Here is a 23,079-nt window from a genome sequence, read left to right as displayed (position 1 = left end):
GGCGGCCATATTGGAGGGCTGTTATAAACAAGCCATACACAAAGTCTATTCGAAGTCTATTCGTGTATGGCTTGTTTATAACAGCCCTCCAATATGGCCGCCTGTAGTGCATTGTGGGTAATTGCTAAAAGGAGCCCTCTATAGTCAACCAGTCTTCCGTTGGTTTTTCCACTGTGTGTACTGTAAGAATGGTGATAACTGATACCGTATGCGCTGTGCTTTTTATTTTTATTTTTGCAATTGTCTCGTGTATGTGGTTTTACTAGGCACTATCTTTTTGTAACGGCACTATTTTTCGCACTGGAAAGGTGACTCTTTAGTGTTCTCACCACTTCAAGATTATGCACGACGCAAGCAGTCGTGGCCAATGGCCTGTAGCCACTTAATGACGTACACTCCTCCTCTGTGAGTAACCACAGACACAAACATGGCTGTGGCAACGCTCTCAGTGTTTCTTGCTAATCTAAATATAGCTCTTACCAATCAGAGAAGGTTGAGAGGACGGTAATGGAAGGAAGGAAGGAAGCAAGCGAGCAAGGGAGGGAGAGAATGAGTAGCAGCGAGCAAATGGAAGTCCTCATTATCCAACCAGCTGCTCTCGGCCTCCTCCCCAATCCGTCTTTGATCACCGTATTAGCTGCCGTCCATTACATTACATTACATTATCGGAAGCCCCGCAGCTATACAATACAAGAATCTTGAGGCTCGCACATTAGCCGAGGACACAATAAGAGCAGGATCAGATCAATGAATGCAATCAAGCTAGAAGCACGAAATGAAATCAAGAAGTAATCACTTGAAGGGTGGCGATTTCATCTTTCAATGCCACTAAATTATTGCTCCTGTTATCAGCAGCAAAGTTGTCAGGGTGAAATTTGAGCCAGCATTGTTTTCATGGCAGCCTGCTTTCAGGGTCAGCAATGAGTCTGGCATGACAGACAGTAAGTCATGTGTATTTAATATTTCATGTGGGCTCGCTGGGAAGAAAACACTGATTTGTCTCGCTCCGCTGGGAATACATCATTGGCATTACAACAAAGTGTTGCGCTTGTTGTCTTCATGGCGGCCACTCCACGAAAAATACCGCCGCGGGATCAGACGTACGTTTTTGATTGCCGCGCTCCAACCGTCCAATGAGCTTTTCTTCGAGATGTTTTTAAAGGAGGTGAGGGATTGTGCTCATTACACTTTGATTCACGTCAGGACTGACAGGAATATAAAATCTTAATTTTTTAAAATGGATTAAAATCTGGATAATTCTTTACTATTCCACTAGATTTTGATGTACTGCCTGCAACACAAAAATACCCGTTGTCGTCGATGAAATGGGGCCAATGAGATGGCAGCCCCTCACACGATCTTATCAATATTCTTGATGCCAAGAGAAGCTCATATTAAAGGGACCAGCACGGTGTGTGGGTGTGTGCATGTGTGTCTTTTTCACACCATAGCAATTGGCTCTGGATGTGGTCGGGGAGTTATACACGCTACCGGTATATAGATGAGGTACTTCACAGATGGGGAGACTTGTCCAAGGCTTGCGCAAATCGCCATAGCAACCAATGTCTCACCAGCTTACCACAGGGGAACTTAACGGGATCTACTCGCGGGCTTTCTTTTATTTCTTCCTGTGTCAATGCATCATAGATACGATGCTTTGTCATCCTTGCCCTCATAAACATTTCACAACTATTAATTAGGTCGGTGACCGCGCAGAAGACGACGGCGCTCGATGCGTCTTTATTAGTCTGGTGTAATCATCGTCCTTCGGGGTTGTTTTGTGTTTTTGGTTCCTTTTCGTATGGATGATCTACATGTAGATAATCAAATTGTGCAATAACAGTTGTTCATCTCACCTAACCCGGTTTGATTTGATGACACGAATGCAAAGATAAGCTTATTTTTGTAAAGAAAACTGAAAAACTGCAGAAAATGAATGTATATTTGTAAGTGAGCCACACAAATAGTCACACGATGACGCACATCGTGTGACTACTGGAGCGGGAGGGTTTCCTCCCAAATCTGAAATAGCAGCAGTAACACACACAATAACTCAACTTTACCGCCCGTTGAATTGTCAAGGAAAAGATACGGATTTTAAATTTGAAACATCCGTTCCAAGAATTGTGTCCATGTTGTTTCAGAACACTTTGTTTGCTTGTCATTTGGGAAACCTTCCCGAGATCTTCTGGTTAGTCACGCTGCATGGATGCGAGTTGACACTCTCGCGCAATGATGCAGTTTTGTTTTGTTTTTTATCGTGCTGTAGTCGAGTTCTTTCTTAAATCGGGCGGAGCTTGATTGAAAACCGGTCATCAGTTTTTGGAGGGCTATATTGAATCCACTTTTTTATAGGGCTCTTTGGCGGAACACACTGTCGGGGGGCCAAACCAGAGAGAGCGGAACGATGTCAAGAGATATTTTTCACAATGAAAAATGCATAACTGTATTTGTATATCAGGGATGAATAAATGAGATTTTAACATGCAATTTTTTGTCATATTCTTTTTTTAAATTTTAAATCCATTCTAGCCAAGTATTAATAAGGCACACCTTTTGAGTGTTTTTACCGCAGCTTCTTTTTGTTGGATTTGGAGCATCACCGCTCCAATACAAACAGATTAAAATTCGCATCTTAATCTGTATTCTCATTCTCATATATCATAATATAAGATAAGATAAGAAAACCTTTATTAGTCTCGCAATGGAGAAATTCCCAATTCACAGCAGCAAAGTTATGAAAGGAAGAAGTAGAACAACAAAATATAGGAGCTGCTGGAAAGGCAGCCACTCTCGCGGCGCCATTTTGAAGTCAAAATAACAAAAATAACATAACACAACACATAGGACACAGACAGTCGTGCAATCTTCACCACTTTTCTGCATACATTTTGTTGTCTGAAGCAGTTATAGATGAAAGAGGAGAGGATCAAAGTGTCCTTTCACCAGTGGATCAGACGTCATGCTGAAAATGTGCACACGTCTGCTACAAGCTAAGTTTTGAAAGCATATATAGTGTATAATGGATTTTTCTTGGTCCTCTAGCCCCTTTTACAAAGTTTTCAGTGTTGTCATTGTCCGGACAAATCAAGAAACAGTGACCAAAGCATGGCTTAGCACGTTTGTTTAATCAAGGAAATAAAATATGCAAGTGTTTGACAAAAATAATGAATAAAAGGGCAAATTAATTCATTTGCATTTTTGTTTTTCATGTGCTAAGTGTATAGTGGCCGATTGGATCAGAAGCAAAAATTAAGAAGAATTAACAAGATTGCGATATGCCTCCCAACACAACAGAAGCTGAGATCGAAGCCAAACTTTTGAGTCTGTGGTCATAGGTGAGCTTCGCTGCGATATGTAGGGTTTGCCAGAAGATCCCGGCTATCTGTTGAGTTGGTCTGGCGGACACTCACAGTCAAAACACCATCATGGTGAAAGGTCCCACAGACGGAAAGAGGATTCATGTCCTTTGGGAACTGAGACTTATGGGTGAATGTGTCACTGACGCTCCCGTCATCCATGACCTGCAGGAAGCAAATTGCAGGGGTCCATTGAAAAAGATTACAAACTGGCCTTGGTCATTTAGTATCTGTAACATACGAAATACTCATCGACATGAGTGTGTAGGGATGAAACTAAAATGAATATGCAAATAAAGTACAATAAAACGTGATAGCTTTTTTTTTAAGATAGACCATGATTAAGATGTGGCCTTTTTATTTATTTATTTTTTACTCCATCTATCAAAATATCTCTATGCCGCCGTGCTACCATTTGTCATTGCATTGTGGCATGTACAGTATTTTCAGTCAAGTTATTGATTACACCGGTCAGAGTTTTTTAATCTTTTTTTTCATCCAAGTTGCAAGTCAAAGTTAAAAACAATTACAAATATTTTAAAAACCTGACGTGCTTGAAGAAGAATACTTTTTTTTTTTAAATGATTGTCAAAAATAGTTTAGGAATTAAAATTTGCCGTTGACCGGTGTTTTTCTTGGTTCTAGATTATTGCTAATGTTGGACAGTTGCAGAAACTGGAAAAGATTGAATACTAATAATGATCAGATTTTTTTTAATGCAAAATGATTGTTTTAAAATACACACACACACACACACACACCTTCTGAGCGTGAATGACGACATGATGGTTATAAGCCATCACCACAACGTCATGCGGCTCAAACTGGCTGACATCGGCGGACACGTAGTAGCTATCTCCTACACGTTGCACACCTCCACCCGCTGGAGCTGCAACACGTTAAGAAGACAGCAGGTACACAAAAGCATACATACACACAGACCAGCAGTGTTCAAACTGCTGGCCGCAGCCCATTTGTAGCTCGCCCGTCTTTTTTTTTTTTTTTATAAGCTGGCTGCAGCATTAACTGAAATCATCATTTGACACAACAGGTGTGACCTTATTCAAAAGAGGAACAAGCCCAAAAATAAAAATAAAATGAAAACCTACGTTTTATTTAAGAGGCGGTGTCAGCCGTCCTGCTCAAGGTCCCGAATAATGTGTGCTAAATAAATATGAAACAGTATACGATTTATAATTTCCGTTTTGTATCTCGACCTAATTGACACATTAGTTGTACTACGTTCAATTAATTAAAGGTCTAAATTGTCAAAGTACCTCTGAATCCTTTGATTTGTCTTCATGAAGACCTTTTAAGAAAAACTGGCTTCCCCTGATGTACAGTAACCCACTTAAACACAGCGGTTACCATGGTTATAGGATTCATTCATGTGGCGTTGTAAAGTTGACTTTTATTCTACACTGTATGCATAAGAGCGTTTCTGCATCTTTTGCTAAAATGCTCCTCTTTCTTACACACCTATTGGAAATCAGATTGGAGCCACTATTGCTGAACAGGTCAAACAAATTGAGCCATACATCGGATATACAGTTTAAAAAAAGTCTTAGACACCCCTGTTTAAAGGGCAGGTTTTTGTGATATCCAAAAATCATGAAAATAGTTTTTAATCGGGCCACAACGTAGTGTGTTTGGGAGATTTCAAGTGTGAAACCTGGCCAATTGCAAGTGCTTGCCACCACTATGCGTCACTATAGGTATGGCTTTTTACCTTCAGATGCAACTGCCTTTGTCAACATGAGGGGAATTGTGAACAGTTCCAAATACCAGTCAATTCGAGCTCAAAACGCACAGGCTTCTGCCAGAGAAAAAAAGTCCGGAAAAGCCGACTAGAACATCTGACATTTATTTAGCTACATGAGAGGCGGGCGGCCCGGTGGTCCAGTGGTTAGCGTAGAGGCGGAAAACAGTTTTGATAGGATGATCTTAGTTTCGTTTTTGTAAATCACACAAACTTGGTATTTAAAAAGGGGTGTGTACACTTTTTTTATATATACTCTCTGAGAAGTTTCTTTTGTCATTATGATATTTTTGAAAGTACGCTCAACTTGTTATTATGAAACTTTTGATGTGGCGGGCCAGATCTGCCCCCAGGCCTTGAGTTTGACACCTGTGCCTTCGAAGCTTGAATTGAGACTCGCTGATTTCTTTTGTAAAAATATTGACAATTCAATTTGTATCAATAAAGTGTGTCCTTTCAAAAATTAACCGTCCACATCACGTGGCAAGGAGGCCTCTGAGTTTCAATCTGGGTTTTGCATTCTTTGTTTTCCCCCTTCCTTTGTCTTCCCCCCGACACCTCCTCACAATTCCTTCTTTACGAGGCCCGGTTGATGAGGTCTGCAGCCTTTTGCTCACAATCATCATTCTGCGGCATAACCTCTTCTATCCGTGCTACTAAAACTCTGCTGTCTTCCAATGAAAAATTCAGCTTTTATTTTTCCGTTTTTATGCACCACAGTGTTGATGAAATAATAGCAAATAAAAAACTTGACGTTTATGGATTGGTTTTGAATACTTTTTAATAGGCCTCCCCCTGTAATTGGGAGTGTTCTTGGAATAAAATTCTTCCTTATAATCCCTCAAGGGGAAATTCCACTTTGCTGCACAGTATATTTGTGTTGTGGCCTACAGTGAGAACGCGCTCACACATGGACAGGAATTCCAAGGAAAGACATCAGTGCTGCACCTTATGGGCTAGGGGTGGCCTTGCTCAAAAGTACCGTGACAGTAGTCAGAAATCAGATGGACATCACTCCTCATTTTCATTTGTTTGCAACAAGCTGGGACATCCTGTGTTGCATTTACCTGGGGCTTTAAGATGGTGCGGATTGCCATTCACTTCACATGAAAAAAAAACAACGATATCGCGGTTTGGTTCAGTAGGAAATCGCTCACTTCATTGTCAGCATGACCCCCAATACTAAGATACGTTTGTTATGTCCGCTTTTCTTTGTCAGATCTGTAGAATTATCTTTTCGATTCAGTCGTGCTTGCTTGCTTTGTTTGTCTGCTTTTTGCTTTGTGTCCGTGGCGCTTTATCTTTGCCGCGTCGCTTAACGTTACTTGCTGGCTGTGGTAGCGTTTAAACAACGTGGGCAAAAGTTATAAAAGTTAAGACTTGAAATCGCAATGGTGACCATGTTTACTTATGCTTTGTTGGAGTATTGCCAACGTCGTGTTTGTCCGGCGGCTGCATTGGAAAGTTTGAATGATGGTTTTGCGTTTTGGCTAAGAGTTATTCGTGCCGGCGCTTTGCTTTCGGGGTTGACCACTGGGATTTGTAGTCCTTTTGTTCGGTTCCACTTGTGTGGTTTCTTATGATGTTTCGACGATTCATCTTGATAACAAGTACAGTAATTGCACTTACTGTAACCCATTACGAGAAATAATCCATTGGTTGTGATAAAGTCATGATTGATAATATTATGGTTAATAAAATTACTGTTGAAATGAAGGTATTAAGTTAATGAATTCATGTCTATTATTTACATTGTGATGCATGAAGATAGGTACATTGATTGTTCTATTCATGCTTATTTTTAGGTTATTACCCGCTGGGTGCCTCAATAAATAATCAAAGAGTACCTAGCGAGTGATCTTTCCATGCTGAGTGGCGATCCCTATCCCGAGGGCTATGAAAAACGGAAATAACTGAACATTCTGGTTCCAAAGCCCCAAGTAGGCCTACCTCCTGTACATGCATTTGCACCGTGCTGTCTAGAAGCTCAGCGTTCTAATAGTCATGACCTCATTGACACGATGACACTAACTTCGGGGTTGTCTATCATTTGTTACTTATTGTTTAGTCTGACGCTGGTGAAGGTCTGCGGTTTCGTGCATTGGAAACGAAAGTTTTCAACCTGTTCTATGACAAGTGTGAGCTTCAGCTGACTTACCACTGTGTACATAGGAGGATCTGTCTTGCCTGCCAAACGGAGCCTGGCAAGTAAGCCCCCCCTGGTCCTCTTCGCAAAACAGGTCGGATGAATTCGCCGAGTCAAGAAAAGGCTCTAAAAGAGCATCCAGGGAGTCCCCGGATCCAGCCCGTGAGCTCTCTGACCGAAAACTACTGGAGGAGCTGTAGCGGGCTGAGGAGCGATAGGACGAAGAGGATCGGCGACTAGACGAAGTCAGTGATTCCATAGCGCCAAACACGGATTCGTCTCAACAACACGCTCTCCCTCCAAAAACAAGATCCCTCACTGGTGCGGCTTCTTTATAAGGCCCCGATGCATCGTGGGCCACCGCCGGTTCTCTTGCCTTCTTCCTTTACCCATAGATGGATACCGGACTGACCACTTGAGTCAAGAATGTAACGGACACACTGATAAGGAGCCTGGACCTCCTTCAATTGAAGCCCCCCGCAGAGCTGAGATATGGTTTGGGCGGGCTCGAGATGATACCTCTGGCATGTGGTCAGAAATAGCACGCTGGAAGGAAGGGTCAGATCATCCGTTAGACTGACCTCAGCCTAAGTCTCTATCAATAATGCAAAAACGCTGGAGCTGAGCTTACGAGCTAATGGAATGGCAGAGAATAAAAGAAGGGAGTTCCTCCGCAGGAAATCGAGGTGATTACTGAATAAAGAAAATGCAAAGGACATCATTGACCCTTGATCAGCACATATAAATGTGCCTTATTTTCTGACGTTAAGGTTAGTGTAACACTGTAAAGTACATTTGATGTGACATCATTTGCAAAAGGTCATAATACACTGTCACACTTCATGCTGTGACGGGTCGTTGCGGTGAGATGTGATGAGACTCAATTAGGTTCGGACGTTGAGGATGGAAATGTGAGTGTCAATGGTTTTCTGTCTCCGTTTGTGCCGTGAGATTGATGAGCGATCAATCCAGGGTGTAGTCTTCCTTTCGCACAAAGTCAGCTGGAATCGGCCCCAGTAACCCTGGGTCCCATTTACAATACAATACAATACAATACATGCTGACTTAAGGGCAAAGTTTTGTATTTTCTACTGTCTTCGTTATTAATTATTGTTTTATTGTTGTATATATGATATTTGCTCCATGTACAGCACTTTGTATGTGCAGGGATGGTTTTTTTTTAAGTGCTCTATAAATACAGTTCAGTTGCGTTGAGTTGACTTGAGAATTAAAAAAAAGAGTGGACAGATGATTTTCTGGAATGTGTTAGACGTATTTGTATTCATTGAAAAGTTTGTATTTCCTCATACAGTGTCTGGAGACTTTATTAGCGCAGACGTACCAATAGCAGTCATGTGCTGGATGATTTATTTTTTTTTGAAGATATGTTGCCTTTTTTTTTTAACAATACCATCAAATCATGTTACGTTCATATTTTATACTCTCCCCTTGCATACGTTAGTTTTCTGTAGGGGTTATGGTTTGCAGCGACAGTCTAAAAACATGCATTTCTGGTAATCATACTACATTTTAAATGGCAATTTCAGAGAGGTATTAAAATTAATTAGTCAAATCGTGACCGAGTGGATCAGGGGTGACAAAACTAAAAATAGACCGGACAAGTCAGACAAGAAGGGGAAACAAACGGAAAACTAGAATTGGAAACTGATGTGAAGAAATTAGGATCAGCACAGCATTGAAAAAACATCAAGTGCAAAATATATCAAAAGAGAGCAGTCTATCTCAGATTTTTCCTCAGTAGTCTGGATGTCCACCAAATCCTCCCGACAATAAAAATGAGCCAATCTCATTGTTGTCAAACGTTTGCAAAGTTTTCCTTGTTTTGCGTCCCTCCTTGGCCTCCAGTGAGTTGGCAAAGGGAGCCTCAGGCAAGAAAGGCAAAACCTCCTTTAAGGATAAACAACAGATGGAATGAGCAGCTGGGGGAAAGACCAGTGGGACAAAATGTTTTTGAAAATAATCCTTTTTTTTTTTAACACATTGATCTACAATAGGGCCCATCAATAAGTCAATCACAACAGCCAGCTGATCCCTCCTGAGATCATCAGAAGTTGATCGCTGTAGGTCAACAATATTTTTTCCAATAAGGATTGCAAGGATAATGACAATTAATATTATTGTTATTATTTATTTATTTTGTTTTGCAGTTGATGCGAATGGGGCGAATGCCACAGGCGTGTCCCAGATGAGGAGACATTTTGAGTTTGTTTTAAGTTTGACATCACGTTATTTCCTACTTCAGCAAACCCCATTTGTGCGTGTTGTGCTTTGAAATGATCTTCTCCCGTGATATTACCATGCGGCTCTCCCTCCCAATCAGACAAATGGATGGGTGTGCTCGCTTCCAGGATGTCGCGGAACAATGAAATATCCTTATGGCTACGTTACTCCGTCCACCTTGACACGAAACTTGCTCGCTGATGGCTGACCCTGACTCATGTCATACATGAACAACAATAATGTCCGCATGTGAGTTAGCTAACTGCCGCAGATTTTATGGCATAGACTACGTGTATGGCGTCTATCCATGAGTCATTGGGGTTGAAACGGCACACTTTCGAGAAAGGTTCTACTCACCCTTCGAATATATTTGTATGAAGAATGCCCAATCGCCCACAGCTTGCAACGTGCTCACCGTGTCATGTACGTCCATGATGCATATCTCCTGTATATGCAATAGTAGATGGGGTGTAAGCGTTTTGTCATTCTAGCACTTTGGCTCTCTGCTCCTGCATAATCGGCCTTTGTGACTTGAGGACATCTTCCACCTTGGTGAGTGTTTGAGGATATTCCATCAGGATTCATGTTTCGTCATGAAGTTCATTCTGGTTTGTCTTCATAGCTTGCTTGTTGGCTCGCCAGTGACGGGACATTGGGATTTTCTAGGAATTTTGTAAAATTGATCATTTGAAAATGTGAACCATGGCAGAGATTTATAAAAGTCAATTGTTGTCAATTGTGAAATTGTGGCTGTTTCCTAATTATTGAGAGGGAGGAAAAAGTCATTAACACGATGAGTATCTTCTCATAAATATCATTAATTAATACTAACATTTTCAGAAATGAAACAAAAATATGTTATGTCAGACGTTTTTACGTAACTCTCCCAATGAATCACTTCCCAATAAGTACAGTGGTACCTCTATTTACGAACGAAATTTTCAAGTTACGAAACGTCTCAACAGGAAAATATCGTCTCTTGTGACAAAAGAAATTTCAAGATACAAAAGGTAAAAAAATACAGTATGGGCTTATCGGCGCAGCTCCGAGTTTCCTGAACGCAACATACTCATAGCTACTCTGCCATTGGCTATTACCGAGCATCATCCTGGCATCCCATTGGCTAAGAGTGACTTATACCGTCTGTGTCAAAGGGTGTAGAATAGATCGAATTGTGTGTGCGCTGCGTCCTTGTCATTCGTCCCTCGGTCCATGAAGCTTTCCGATAGTTTTACGTAAATGTGAATCACCCAGAAAAAATGTTCACCAGTCGGGCAACGCTCACTCTGCTGATGTTTGCTTTGGACATTTTCAAAGGATTGTTAAAAGCCGAGAAAAGCAAACATCCTTGGATCCGTTATTTACAAAACAACTGGCAAAATACACTTCCTGAGCGAGAACGTGGACTAAAGAGGGTAAAAAAAATGATGAGGACACAGTCAAAAGTTAAAAAACATCATTTTTATTCTTTATTCTTTGTTTTTCACATTATGCAGAACTCTCATTTATTGTACAATAAACTAATTGTAACATGTATTTGTGACCTATTTTGATGCATTTTTATGCTTTATAAAACATTTATGGGTGATTTTTTTTGGGGGGGTCTAGGAACGAATTAGGGCATTTACATAGGAAAATGCGTCTCTACTTACAAAATGTTCGAGTTCAGAAATTTTTCGAGAAGCAATCAATTTAAGTAGGTAAAGGTACCACTCTAGGTCTCAAATTCAAAAAGGTTGTCTTGTGAATCAACTGTTGATTATGAGAGAGACGTGAAATATCAGAAACGACAGTTTAGTGGCTCCCTTGTCTGACTGTGGGCTGCATGAGTTCAGTTCCCACTCAGTGTGAATATTGTCCATTCATCATCAAATCATGAGCCTAAAGCACTTGATGGAGCTTTCCGCACTTCCCACTCTCATAAAATGCTGACCTATAAGCGACATTCTATAGGCGTCCATCCATCATCTGCTGCTTCTTCTGTTGAGGGCTGAAGTCTATTGCGGCCCAATGAGTGAACCACTGCATCACTAAAATAATGATCACGCCATGCAAAGGTTTTTTGGGGGGGGGTTTGGGTTTTTTTTCCCAAATAATATCAATACTTTTATTAACTTATGTCAGATGCAGCAAACAAGATTATTAATATCAAATCCAAGGTGGCAATAATCAATTCATTACATTCAGCCAACATAGGAAGCAAATCATTCAAGAGGGGGGAAAAAAAAAGACAGGCTGAGATTTCAGAGGGAGCTAAAAGTGTGATGTAAGGTGCGGGAGGCGTAAAATGTCACGGTACATTCAACTGGACTTCGGTTCTCGCGTATACCCTGTTTCTCTGTACTTTGTTTCTTGCACATGGCTTGACTACATGCAAGGAACAGGACTTCTCTATTCAATTCATACATTCAGTTTCTAGATTGGACTGGGCTTTCAGGGTTGAACGGCCGCCACAATCGAAGAAAGTACTGTGTCGGACTGCCGCTGTTACATAAATGTCCCTTCATCACGACATCGCTTCTCACAAACTGCTTGTCCAGGAGTGGGGGCGGGAAGACAGACGTACAACGATAGGATCCACATTGAGTTCTCATCGGGTGGTTTTCTCATCGCGGGCTAATTGCCTGTCAGCAAAGGTAGCATTTAAAAGTCCTCCGAGTTACACATGGAGCCCCTTGTGAGGCGAGATGGAAGAGAAGGAGGGTGGTGATGAGGAGGCGGATGAAAGGATGCAGAGAAAGAGGGTGGGTGGAAAGGAAATGAGGAGGCTGAAGGAAATGACGGGAGAGAGACAGTAGAGGGGGCTTCAAGCCGGCTGTGTGTGTGTGCGTGTGTGTGCGTGTGTGTGTGTGTGTGTGGTGTGTGTGTGTGTTGGGGAAAGTTCTCCTGATTTTATCATTGGAAGGACAAATAGTTGTCAAACATAGACGCATCAGTCAGTGTGTGAATGTATAATGAATGAGACAAATGAGCCAGAAAATGCAGTATGCTAAGATGCTCCGTCTCCTCGCGCGCGCACACACACACACACACACACACACACACACACACACACACACACAGCCTTGGACAAGGGTGTGATGGACAGTTAATAAATACACCTAGCAGGATGGTGGGTGGCGTCACCATGTCCGGACAAAAGCACAAGCCCGCATCAGCCGACTTCTAATGTGACGGTAAAGGGCGATGACGTCCAAACGCTGCTTTTGCTGTCCTACAGCTGCAGGAGTTGCAACAGGATATTTGAACAAGCGAGGCAGCCGACCTCATTTCATTCTACTTTGGCGCATCGAAATGAAACAGCAAAGTGGGGTTTCTGGGGCTCTCTGGGGTAATGATGAGGATGGTGCAACTTGGGAGGTCAAAGGTGAGGAGTGAAAGGCACCGCTTCAGTGTTTACCCCTGAGTTGTCGCTGTCTCTTGCTGTCAGTCCAGCAGATGTGGCAACATGAACCCCAGTATATACCGTTCGGTCATTATACATAAAATACTTCATGTTTACTTTTATTTTAGCATCTCCAGCAGACATTATTTAAAGGGAATGGTTGGGCATAACAGTGCAAGCTTAAGGAGCTTGCTGACATCTTAGAATACTTATCATGCTTATACACACACACACACACACAATTTGTGTAGAGACTCACACATTAAGGTGTTTCTTAAACAACTGAAAATGGGCGAAGGGAGCCGAATCTGTGCTTCAATTATTTAGAAATACTTATAATGACATGGAAAACGAGGCACACAAGGCCTTGCCACATGCAAAGACACGCGCGCACACACACACGCACACACACACACACACACACACACACACACAGGCCGAGGGAGGGATGTGAGAATGGTGTTCATGCATGCTAATGCTGCTGCGATGCGCTGACGCTGTGGTCTGATGGGACATCCTGAGCTGTATGAATGAGAGTCCCTCTGGGGGAACTTGAACAGATCTCCCACCGTAATCCCGCAAACATGCCCTTTCTGCAAATGTTCCAGCCAAGAGTTGAAAGAATAGATCTAAAGTCGTCCTCATTTTGAAAGTTAGGTCGTGACAGTCGGCACTAACTGTAAAAGACTCGGCGTGGCCTTGAAAACCAAAAATCAAGGAAACGTTCACGTTTTTGCCTGAACCAGTCGACGATATCACCCAGTGATAACAAAGAAAAGGAGAAATGTACAGCCACATTAGAGCGTCGTGCAAGAAACCATAGAACCCACTGGCACGCCGCATCGGCATAGAGATCAAAGCGAGACAACGGATACAAAAATATAGAAATCTCCAAAGCAAGTCTTTTTCGGCCCACTTGACTCCGCAGTCCACACCAGCCAGCGGGTCACTTCAGAAACATTGTCTTTGTATTTGTTGTTGCCACTGTTGCTCAGTGTGTGCGTGTGCGTGTGCGTGCGTGCGTGCGTGCATGTGTTATTTTAAGACATCCAAAAAGTTCTTGTGTCTTCCATGCGGGAATCCACAGAATTCCAGCCCATCATTCAAAACAACATTTGATATAATATGAACAAATGATGAGTGATAGAAAACTAGTACAATAAAAACATTTTGTTTCTGTCATATCCATTGTGATAAATCTTTTTTTTTCCTTTTTTCAATTCATAAGATGTCCTGTCGCTGTAAAAACATTCCAGTATTTGCTCATAAATGGTAGCGACAGGAATATGTAATTTGGCATACTCAGCAAGCCATGCCAAAAGGATGCTCTTGTTAGTCTCTTGCAAAGGGGGGGGGGGGCATAGTCTCTTGCAAAGGGGGGGGGGGCAGGACGGTTGGGTTCTCCTGTGGGCGTGGTCAGGCCGGTGGGTTCGGATGGGTCATAAATAGCGGCTGAGATTACAAACCATCAATGTCAGCACTTGCGAAAGACATGCAAAGGAAAATTCAGACTTGTGGACGCATTCATTTTGTTGATCTCTTTTTTTTTTTTTTTGGAGTTTTCGACGTCGGCAAGAACGGCGGCGCCTGGATCCACCCGTATCAAACCCGCAGCTTCCATTGAGCGATGGCTACTCTAACAAGTCCACAACTCGAGTTCTCAAGCACAGAAAAAGATTGTTTGGACGCTTGGAAAAGAAGAGAACTGATACGTTGAATGACTTTGGTAAGAATTAGGAAATGGAGCTGAAATGTTGTGACGGTGCGAGTAAGGCAAAGACGGATGAAAAAATAATTTCTGGATCAAACGTTGATGTCATGATCGAGGAACCTCAAAGAGCAAAGCGGAGGCGGGGGCTTAACACTGCCATGAGAGGAGTCACTGGTGGTTTGACTCGCCCTGAAGTGTTTCCTCGTCCTCATCCTCGTCAAGCGAAACGACTCCCGAGGAGGCCACGTCTGACATCCTCCTGCGGGGCTCGTAACCCGGCGGAAAATCTTCCCCGTTGGCCTCCGCCTGGCACAAGGTGGCCTCGTAGTCCTTGCAGGGGGTGTCGCCATCCTCCCCTGGGGACAGATATGTCTCCGAGTAAGACACAGAATACGCAGGAGACTCCTGACCGCCGCAAGGCCCGATGCCGTGCCCGCTTCCTCCGAGGCTGTGGAAAGCGCAGTCCCTCCCGCCGGGCCCGGTCCGCCCCACCCTCTGAAGCCGGGCGAGCAGAAGCTCTTCTCCACCCTGCAGCGCCGACAGGATTTTAGCGGCCAGCTCAGCGGCGCTGCCGTGGGCTGCGCAGTGGCCGCTCAGGTCGCGCAGAAGCGCGTGGTGTTCGTCGACGCTGCACAGGCTGGAGCGAAGCGTGTCCGGCGAGCCGGCCGTAGGAGACGGCTCGCCGCTGCCCCCTCCCTCGCAGCATGGCCCGCGAAGGCCCAGGTGTTGACAAAGCTGGCTGTGAATCAAGTCCTTCAAGTATGGAGGATATGATTGCACATCTGGAAGGAAACAGACACAGTGCAAGCATTGTCAATAATGGGGAGGGGGGAAAAATACGATAAAAAGAGGACTCTCCTAGACACAGTTGGGGTTTCAACTCAACCCTCAACTCAACTCAAATGTATTTATAGAGCACTTTCAAACAGCACGGAAAAGGCGTGATCCCCTCTGAGCCTCCGTTTAGTTCTTGGTACTTCTAATAATGTTTGGTCCGCAGACCTGAGGCGCCGGGCAGGTGTGTTGGGGTGGATGAGCTCAGAGAGGTAAGGTGGCGCGAGGTCATTTAGAGATTTCAAAACAAAGAATAGGATCTTGAAAATAACTCCAAAATGTAGAGGGAGCCAGTGAAGGGATGCCAGAGTAGGAGGTATGTGCTCCCTCTTACGAGTACCAGTCAAGAGGCGAGCAGCAGCATTTTGGACCAGCTGGAGGCACTTCATGGAGGATTGGCTCACTCCAAAGTAAAGGGCATTGCAGTAATTGAGCCGGGATGTGACGAAGGCATGAATTCGTGAGAGAGGAGAGGTTTTACTTTGGCCAGCTGTCTAAGATGAACAGAGAATGCAGCATTAAAAAAATTAAAGCATATATAAGCATAAATAAAAGTATATACAGTGTGTGTGTGTGTGTGTGTGTGTGTGTGTGTGTGTGTGTGTGTGTGTGTGTGTGTGTGAGTTTGCATGTTCTCCCCGTTCCTGGATGGGTTTTCTATGGGTATTCTGGTTTCCTCACACATTCCATAAACATGCATGGCAGGCTGATTGAACATTCTAAATTGTCCCTAGGTGAGATTGTGAGCGTGAATGTTTGTTCGTCTATGTGTGCCCTGCGATTGGCTGGCAACCAGTTCTGCGTGTCCCCCGCCTACTGCCCGAAGACGGCTGGGATGGGCTCCAGCACGCCCCGCGATCCTCGTGAGGATAAGTTGATCAGATGGATGGATGGATGGATTAGCATGTATAATGAGAAATATGCTTTTACAAAGTGTAATCCTAGTGACTCTCTTTTCAAATCAGCTATGGCAGTGACTTGATTTCATGCAGACTTGATCAATGAAAAAAAGAAATAAGTTTATAGCCTTTGCCAAAGGTGAAAAAGCCACAAATTTCTTGAGAAAGCGACATGGGCAACACAGAGCTGGCTGTGATGACCTGCAGTTTGTGGATAAATGTAATCAAAATGAAAACTTTGCCAAAATACACACACACACACACACACACACACACACACACACACACACACACACACACACACACACATACACACACGAAGCAGTTCACAAAGATTTGGTTCCAACTGTCCTCATCAATGTCCATCCTGCTCTCTTTGTGAAGCGTCCTGTGTCCCACTGCCCCACTTTTCATCTGCCTGCAACATTATTTTGCTCCTTTGCGTAATTGGATATCCTCTTGCATTTTTAATACGATTTCCTTGCCTGCAGAGGCAGTGTGTGCCACACGATGGACATGCATATCCGAATGTGTGTGTGTGTGTGTGTGTGTGTGTGTGTGTGTGTGTGTGTGTGTGTGTATATACCTGTGCTCTGTGTTGCAGGCTCGTTGGCGGGCAGAAAATCTTCATCGTATGAGTCATCGTTGGAATCGTCACCATCGATCGACGACCAGGCCCTCAGTTTAGCCTCGGCAATTGCGAACTGTTCTGCGACACCTGCAAACACACAACCGCACATAAATCACCTCCACACACAAGTAAACACATAATTGCCATGGAAACACCCGTGTCTCATGTCACGCAGCTCTTTTTGACTGGCTGGAGCAAAGTGCAGTGATTGTAAATCTAATGGGTTTTGGCAATGTTCCCATCGCAGACGATGATCTCCCGTGGTCACTTAGCAGGTGTTTCTATTTGTGGGTGGTACCTAAGAATTTATAGACAAAGGCACCCAAGCTACAGCCCAGCAAAGATAAAATGCCAGCTGGGCACTCGTTGCTAACAGCTAATGGCTAGCTGCTGGTTGAAAACTGTGAAGACTTTTTCCGTATCATACAATGATGGTGTAATTAAGTAGCAGTTATTTAGCATCCCATATTATATATATCTATATGTATCTCTCTCTCTCTCTCTCTCTATATGTCTATACATACCTATTTATATATATATACATACCTATTTATATATATATATATATATATATATATATATATATATAAAATTCCTCGTCTCACCCCCCCTCGGGTGGTGTCCGTCCCTCATTCAGCTCAGGTCCTCTACCAGAGGCCAGGAAGCTTGAGGGTTCTGCGCAGTATCCTTGCTGTTCCCAGCACTGCACATTTCTGGACTGAGATGTCCGATGTTGTTCCCGGGATCTGTTGCAACCACTCATCTAGTTTGGGGGTCACTGCCCCGAGTGCTCCGACCACCACAGGCACGACTGTCACCTTTACCTTCCAGGCTCTCTCCAGCTCCTCTCTGAGCCCTTGGTATTTCTCGAGTTTCTCGTGTTCCTTCTTTCTGATGTTTTCATCACTTGGGACCGCTACATCCACTACAACGGCTTTCCTTTGCCCTTTATCTATGATCACGATATCTGGTTGGTTCGCCATTACCATCTTGTCAGTCTGGATCTGGAAGTCCCACAGGATCTTCGGCCTGTCATTCTCCACCACCTTTGGAGGTGTTTCCCATTTTGACCTTGGGGTTTCCAGCCCATACTCCGCACAGATGTTTCCGTAGACTATGCCAGCCACCTGGTTATGGCGTTCCATGTAGGCTTTCCCTGCCAGCATCTTACACCCTGCAGTTATGTGTTGGATCGTCTCAGGTGCCTCTTTGCACAACCTACACCTTGGGTCTTGTCTGGTGTGGTATATCTGGGCCTCAATGGCTCTGGTGCTCAGGGCCTGCTCCTGAGCAGCTAGGATGAGTGCCTCTGTGCTGTCCTTCAGGCCAGCCCTCTCTAGCCACTGACAGGACTTCTTGAGATCGGCCACTTCAGTTATGGTCCGGTGGTACATCCCGTGTAGGGGCTTGTCCTCCCATGATGGTCCCTCTTCCAGCGCCTCATCTTCTGTTCCCCATTGTCTGAGACATTCTCTGAGTACGTCATCCGTTGGAGCCTTCTCCTTGATGTATTCATGGAGCTTGGATGTTTCATCCTGGACAGTGGCTCTCACACTCACTAGTCCCCGGCCTCCTTCCTTTCGGCTTGCGTACAGTCTCAGGGTGCTGGATTCGGGTCTTAACGTCCGTGGTCTGAATCTCTTCCCTTGGCCACCTTATTATTCCTGCAGGGTATCTGATCACTGGCAGGGCATAGCTGTTTATTGCCCGGGTCTTATTCTTGCCATTGAGCTGGCTTCTTAGGACTTGCCTCACTCGCTGGAGGTATTTGGCCGTAGCCGCTTTCCTTGTCGCCAGTTCGAGGTTGCCATTGGCTTGTGGTATACCGAGGTACTTGTAGCTGTCCTAAATGTCTGCTATTGTTCCTTCAGGGAGTGAGACCCCTTCAGTGCGGACTACCTTTCCTCTCTTAGTCACCATCCGACTACATTTCTCAAGCCCGAATGACATCCCGATGTCGCTGCTGTAGATCCTGTAGATCCTGGTTGTGTGGATCAGGGAGTCTATGTCCCTTTCGCTCTTAGCATACAGCTTTATGTCATCCATGTAGAGGAGGTGACTGATCGTAGCTCCATTTCTGAGGCGGTATCCATAGCCTGTTTTGGTGATTACTTGGCTAAGTCCTATGCAGAACAGCAGTGGGGAGAGTGCATCACCTTGGTATATGCCACATTTGATGGACACTTGGGTAAGTGGCTTGCCATTGGCTTCAAGTGTGGTTTTCCACATCCTCATCGAGTTCGCAAGGAAGGCTCTTAGGGTCCTGTTCACCTTATACAACTCCAAGCATTCAGTGATCCATGTATGTGACATCGAGTCATAGGCTTTCTTGTAATCAATCCAGGCTGTGCACAGGTTGGTACGTCGGGAACTGCAGTCTTGTGCGACTGTTCTGTCAACCAGGAGCTGATGTTTGGCTCCTCTGGTATCTCTACCAATGCCCTTCTGTGCTTTGCTCATGTATTGATCCGTGTGTCCACTTATCTTAGCCGCAATGATGCCTGTCCATGTTGTGGAGAGACAGGTTATTGGCCGATAGTTGGATGGGACTGCACCCTTTGAGGGATCCTTCATGATCAGGATCGTTCGCCCTTCGGTTAGCCATCCTGGGTGAGTCCCATCCCTCAGCAGCTGGTTCATTTGTGCTGCTAGGCGCTCATGGAGTGCTGTGAGTTTCTTTAGCCAGTAGGTGTGGACCATGTCCGGACCTGGTGCTGTCCAGTTCTTCATATCTGAGACTCTTTCCTGTATGTCTGCCACTGTTATGGTAACTGGGTTCTGTTCAGGGAGGTTGCTGTGCTCCTCTCTCAGGGTCACCAGCCATTGTGCACTGCTGTTATGTGCAACCTCCTTCTCCCATATGCCTTTCCAGTACCTTTCAGTTTCCAGTCTTGGTGGGTCAGCTCTGTTGTTAGGACCCTGCCACTGAGCGTACACTTTCGCAGGTTGTGTTGCGAACAGCCTGTTTATTCGTCGGGCCTCATTCTCTTTCGTGTACCGCTTTAGGCGGCTGGACAAGGCTTGGAGCCTTTGTTTGGCAGTTTCGAGTGCTTCAGGTATGGTCATCTGGATGTACCTCTCGGGTATCGGCCTTTTCATCACACCTCTCTGGGCCTCCGTCAATTGACTCACATCTTTCCGAGCCGCCTTGATCTTAGCCTCCAACCGTCTTTTCCATGGTGGGTAACGTATCTCATGGCTTCCATGGTTGCTCTTATAGCCAAGCATCTCAAGGATCACTGATGCTGAAGCGTATATCAGCTCATTGGTTTCCGTGATCGTTACGGTCGGGATCGCCCTCTGCATTAGCGGGCCATAGCCGTTGTAATCGGTTTCTAGGTTGCCCAGCTTTCATTCTCGCCATGATCTTAGCTTTCAGGTCAGTTGCTGCCTCGCTCAGCATTTCATTCATTGGGGCTGGCCTCCCAATCTCATCATCTGCATTCATTGGGGCTTGCCTCCCAATCGCTGGTATGACCTCCTCCTCTGATCTGGCAGCCTGGGGCCTTTAACCATGGAACCTGCGTTGTACCTCATCAATCTCAAGTTGTGACAGCAGTTGCCGTTTGTGGATGTTGGAACACTGAGCTACTAGTTGTTTCGTGGTCAACCGTGACTGTGGGTTTCGAAGTAACCATTTAGCCCACATTCTCTGCATGTAACCCCTCTGACTAGGGTTGCTTGAGTAGTAGCATTGCAACAGAGCCATGTTATCGCATCTCGCCCATCTCCATTTTTCATCAAGGTGCTCTGGTTCCCCAGCACCTGACGCAGACCTTGTTTGGCCGGGCGACATCTGAGCCGGCATGTCATTCATTTTATTGTCTCTCATCATTGTATGAGGTAGGCATTAGCGTGAAGGATCTTGCCCAAGGACCCACACTGGATGGTGTTATTTTTTGCCCCAAGCGGGATTCGAACCACCGTCTCCCGTATGCCAAACCGATGCCTTACCAACTGAGCTATCCAGCCGCTACTGAGCTATCCAGCCGCTACTGAGCTATCCAGCCGCTCTATATCATATATATATATATATATATATATATGAGAAGATATATATATATATATATATATATATATATATATATATATATATATATATATATATGAGAAGATATATATATATATATATGAGAAGAGGGTCATGTCGTAACCAGTAATAAGAAGTTGATTCAGAACAAAGGTTGAGCGCGTTGTGGCACATATTTAGTCAATGACATGTCCACACAATTGCCCGTACACACATACATTTGATCACTTATTTTTGACATTTTAGGGGAAGCTGAGCTTCCCTTGCAGTCTGAGAGCAATCGCCTCTGAGAGAGAGAGAGAGAGAGAGAGAGAGAGGGAGAGAGAGAGAGAGAGAGAGAGCTCTATAGATAGGCCTGGTGGTCCAGTGGTTAGCGCGTCGACCTCACGGTACCGAGGTCGTGGGTTCAATCCCGGCTCCGGCCTCCCTGTGTGGCGTTTGCATGTTCTCCCCGGGCTTGCGTGTGTTTTCTCCGGGTACTCCGGTTTCCTCCCACATTCCAAAAACATGCACGGCAGGCTGATTGAACACTCCAAATTGTCCCTAGGTGTGAATGGTTGTTTGTCTCTGTGTGAACTGCGATTGGCTGGCAACTGTTTCAAGTTGTCCCCTGCCGATTGCTCGAAGACAGCTGGGATGGATGGAGATAGATATGTGTGTGCGCGTGCGTGTGTGGATGTGAATGTTACATTATGAGTATCTTTGCAGCTTCAATGACATGGCTAAAAGATGTCACTGGAGGCAGAAAAAATATATATACTGTATATATTTTTGGTGGTACCCGAATTACTGAAGGAGTCGTTTAAGTTTCACCAAGTGCAAGAGAGAAACAGAACAAGACAGAGTCACTGTGGGTGCATGTAAAGTCTCCCGCTAGAGGCTAAAAGTGCTGGTACTGTTGCGAACCAGCACTGTATAAAGCACTGTGTTTCGAAATAGATTGGGCTGTTGTTAGTGTGTTAGAGTAGACGTGTTCAGGAGCAAATCTTCTTCCCTCATGCAATTTTACTCTTCTGTCAGCTACAACAATCCCCTTCACGGCGTGCCTTTTCTAGTTGTCTCTCAGACTAAAACGAGTCTCTCGCGTTGCCTTTTGTCTCATTGCTTTGTGCTTCGCATCTCCCCGACTGTCTTTGTCTCTTTATCACAGGTTTAAATATCCTGGTTTCTCTGTACCATCATGCTCTGCTCCGATCCTTCCTCGTGAAATTTGTTGTCATTCCACGTCTCGTCAGTCCGCCATGTCTGCTGAGATTCTACTCGCATCCACACATCACCCGATCTGTCAATAAATCAGCACGATCTGCACCTCATTTCGTTTGTACTGCCGCATCAAAACGTACCAGCCTGCTGCCTCGGTTCTCAATTATTTCTGCATTCTTCCAAAAAGCTTCTGATTTTTTTCCACCTTTCCCCTCATTCCTCTTGCATCTAGAGAGACTTTCTCTCCCAAAACTTTTTGATTTTATCCGTGTCAAAGGGCTGCATTTGAATTTGTCTCCAATTTTGATTCATGTCCACTGTCTCGGTCCTCTGCTCTGTCTCCGTGTCTTTAGAATTCTCCCTTTTTGTGATAAAATGCAAATAACCTTATGAAACAGTTTTAGCTGCATACACCGTCTGTGTCAGGGGTGTTATTATTAGGATGTGGGCTGGGGGAGGGTGGTGGTACTCAGACCATCAGGTCCAGCAGATGGTGCATTTTTCTTTTTTTTTTTTGTTTCTGTCTTTCCCTTTTCTCTCTTTCTGCATATACCAGAGCAGGAAATGACTTTTGGGGATTCAAAAGCACCACAGTCGTGGATGTGAATAGGATTGTCTAGGGTGGCTCTGTCACCGCTGCCTTGTGAAAGATTATGAGAGCGGCGCACAAAAGATAGTTACAATAGTTACAATACTATGACAAAATTCAAAACATTCCTTGAAGAAAGTTGTAATTTTATAATAACAATGTAATTTTATGAGGGGGAAAAAAGTCAATATTTTGGGAGAATATATTTTTATGCAAAGATTTTTTTTTTTAATTCCAACAACTGTAATTATAGGACAGCGGTATAACTTTTTTGGAGGTTCTGAACCCCACA

The 23,079-nt window shown here is 44.3% G+C and overlaps 2 protein-coding genes across 4 annotated transcripts in view; both read right to left on the bottom strand.

Moving 5' to 3' along the window:
- Window positions 1–3,126: 3,126 nt before the first annotated feature.
- hspb12 (heat shock protein, alpha-crystallin-related, b12) lies at window positions 3,127–7,550 on the bottom strand. The gene is made up of 3 exons (XM_086125994.1): window positions 7,277–7,550; window positions 4,121–4,248; window positions 3,127–3,524 (listed from the first exon to the last, which is right to left on the bottom strand). Exons 1-3 carry the CDS (start codon window positions 7,521–7,523, stop codon window positions 3,333–3,335), a joined length of 567 nt encoding a protein of 188 aa, XP_085982120.1. The 5' UTR covers window positions 7,524–7,550; the 3' UTR covers window positions 3,127–3,332.
- A 3,446-nt stretch (window positions 7,551–10,996) lies between these two features.
- The window catches only part of fam131ab (family with sequence similarity 131 member Ab), a 29,658-nt gene continuing 17,575 nt past the window's right edge, over window positions 10,997–23,079 (bottom strand). For all 3 annotated transcript variants that reach the window (XM_086125030.1, XM_086125033.1, XM_086125031.1), the window contains exons 4-5: window positions 16,921–17,052; window positions 10,997–15,383 (exon numbers count right to left, since the gene is read on the bottom strand). In XM_086125030.1, the coding sequence (XP_085981156.1) occupies window positions 14,770–15,383; window positions 16,921–17,052 (746 nt within the window). In that variant the 3' untranslated portion in view covers window positions 10,997–14,769. The remainder of the gene's footprint in view (window positions 15,384–16,920; window positions 17,053–23,079) is intronic.

This window comes from Hippocampus guttulatus, chromosome 12, assembly GCF_054856545.1.
Source record: "Hippocampus guttulatus isolate MCC_2025c chromosome 12, RoL_Hgut_1.0, whole genome shotgun sequence".
NCBI lineage: Eukaryota > Metazoa > Chordata > Actinopteri > Syngnathiformes > Syngnathidae > Hippocampus > Hippocampus guttulatus.
Note: the sequence above shows the minus strand (reverse complement) of the source record. Positions and strands in the feature narration are given on the sequence as shown.

Excerpts from the sequence above, each read along its gene's own strand:
- hspb12 (XM_086125994.1), bottom strand. The coding sequence starts at position 7,523 with ATGGAATCACTGACTTCGTCTAGTCGCCGATCCTCTTCGTCCTATCGC. Across the intron at positions 4,249-7,276 it reads ATCCTCCTATGTACACAGTG|CTCCAGCGGGTGGAGGTGTG; the intron begins GTAAGTCAGCTG and ends AACGTGTTGCAG. Across the intron at positions 3,525-4,120 it reads TCGTCATTCACGCTCAGAAG|GTCATGGATGACGGGAGCGT; the intron begins GTGTGTGTGTGT and ends TGCTTCCTGCAG.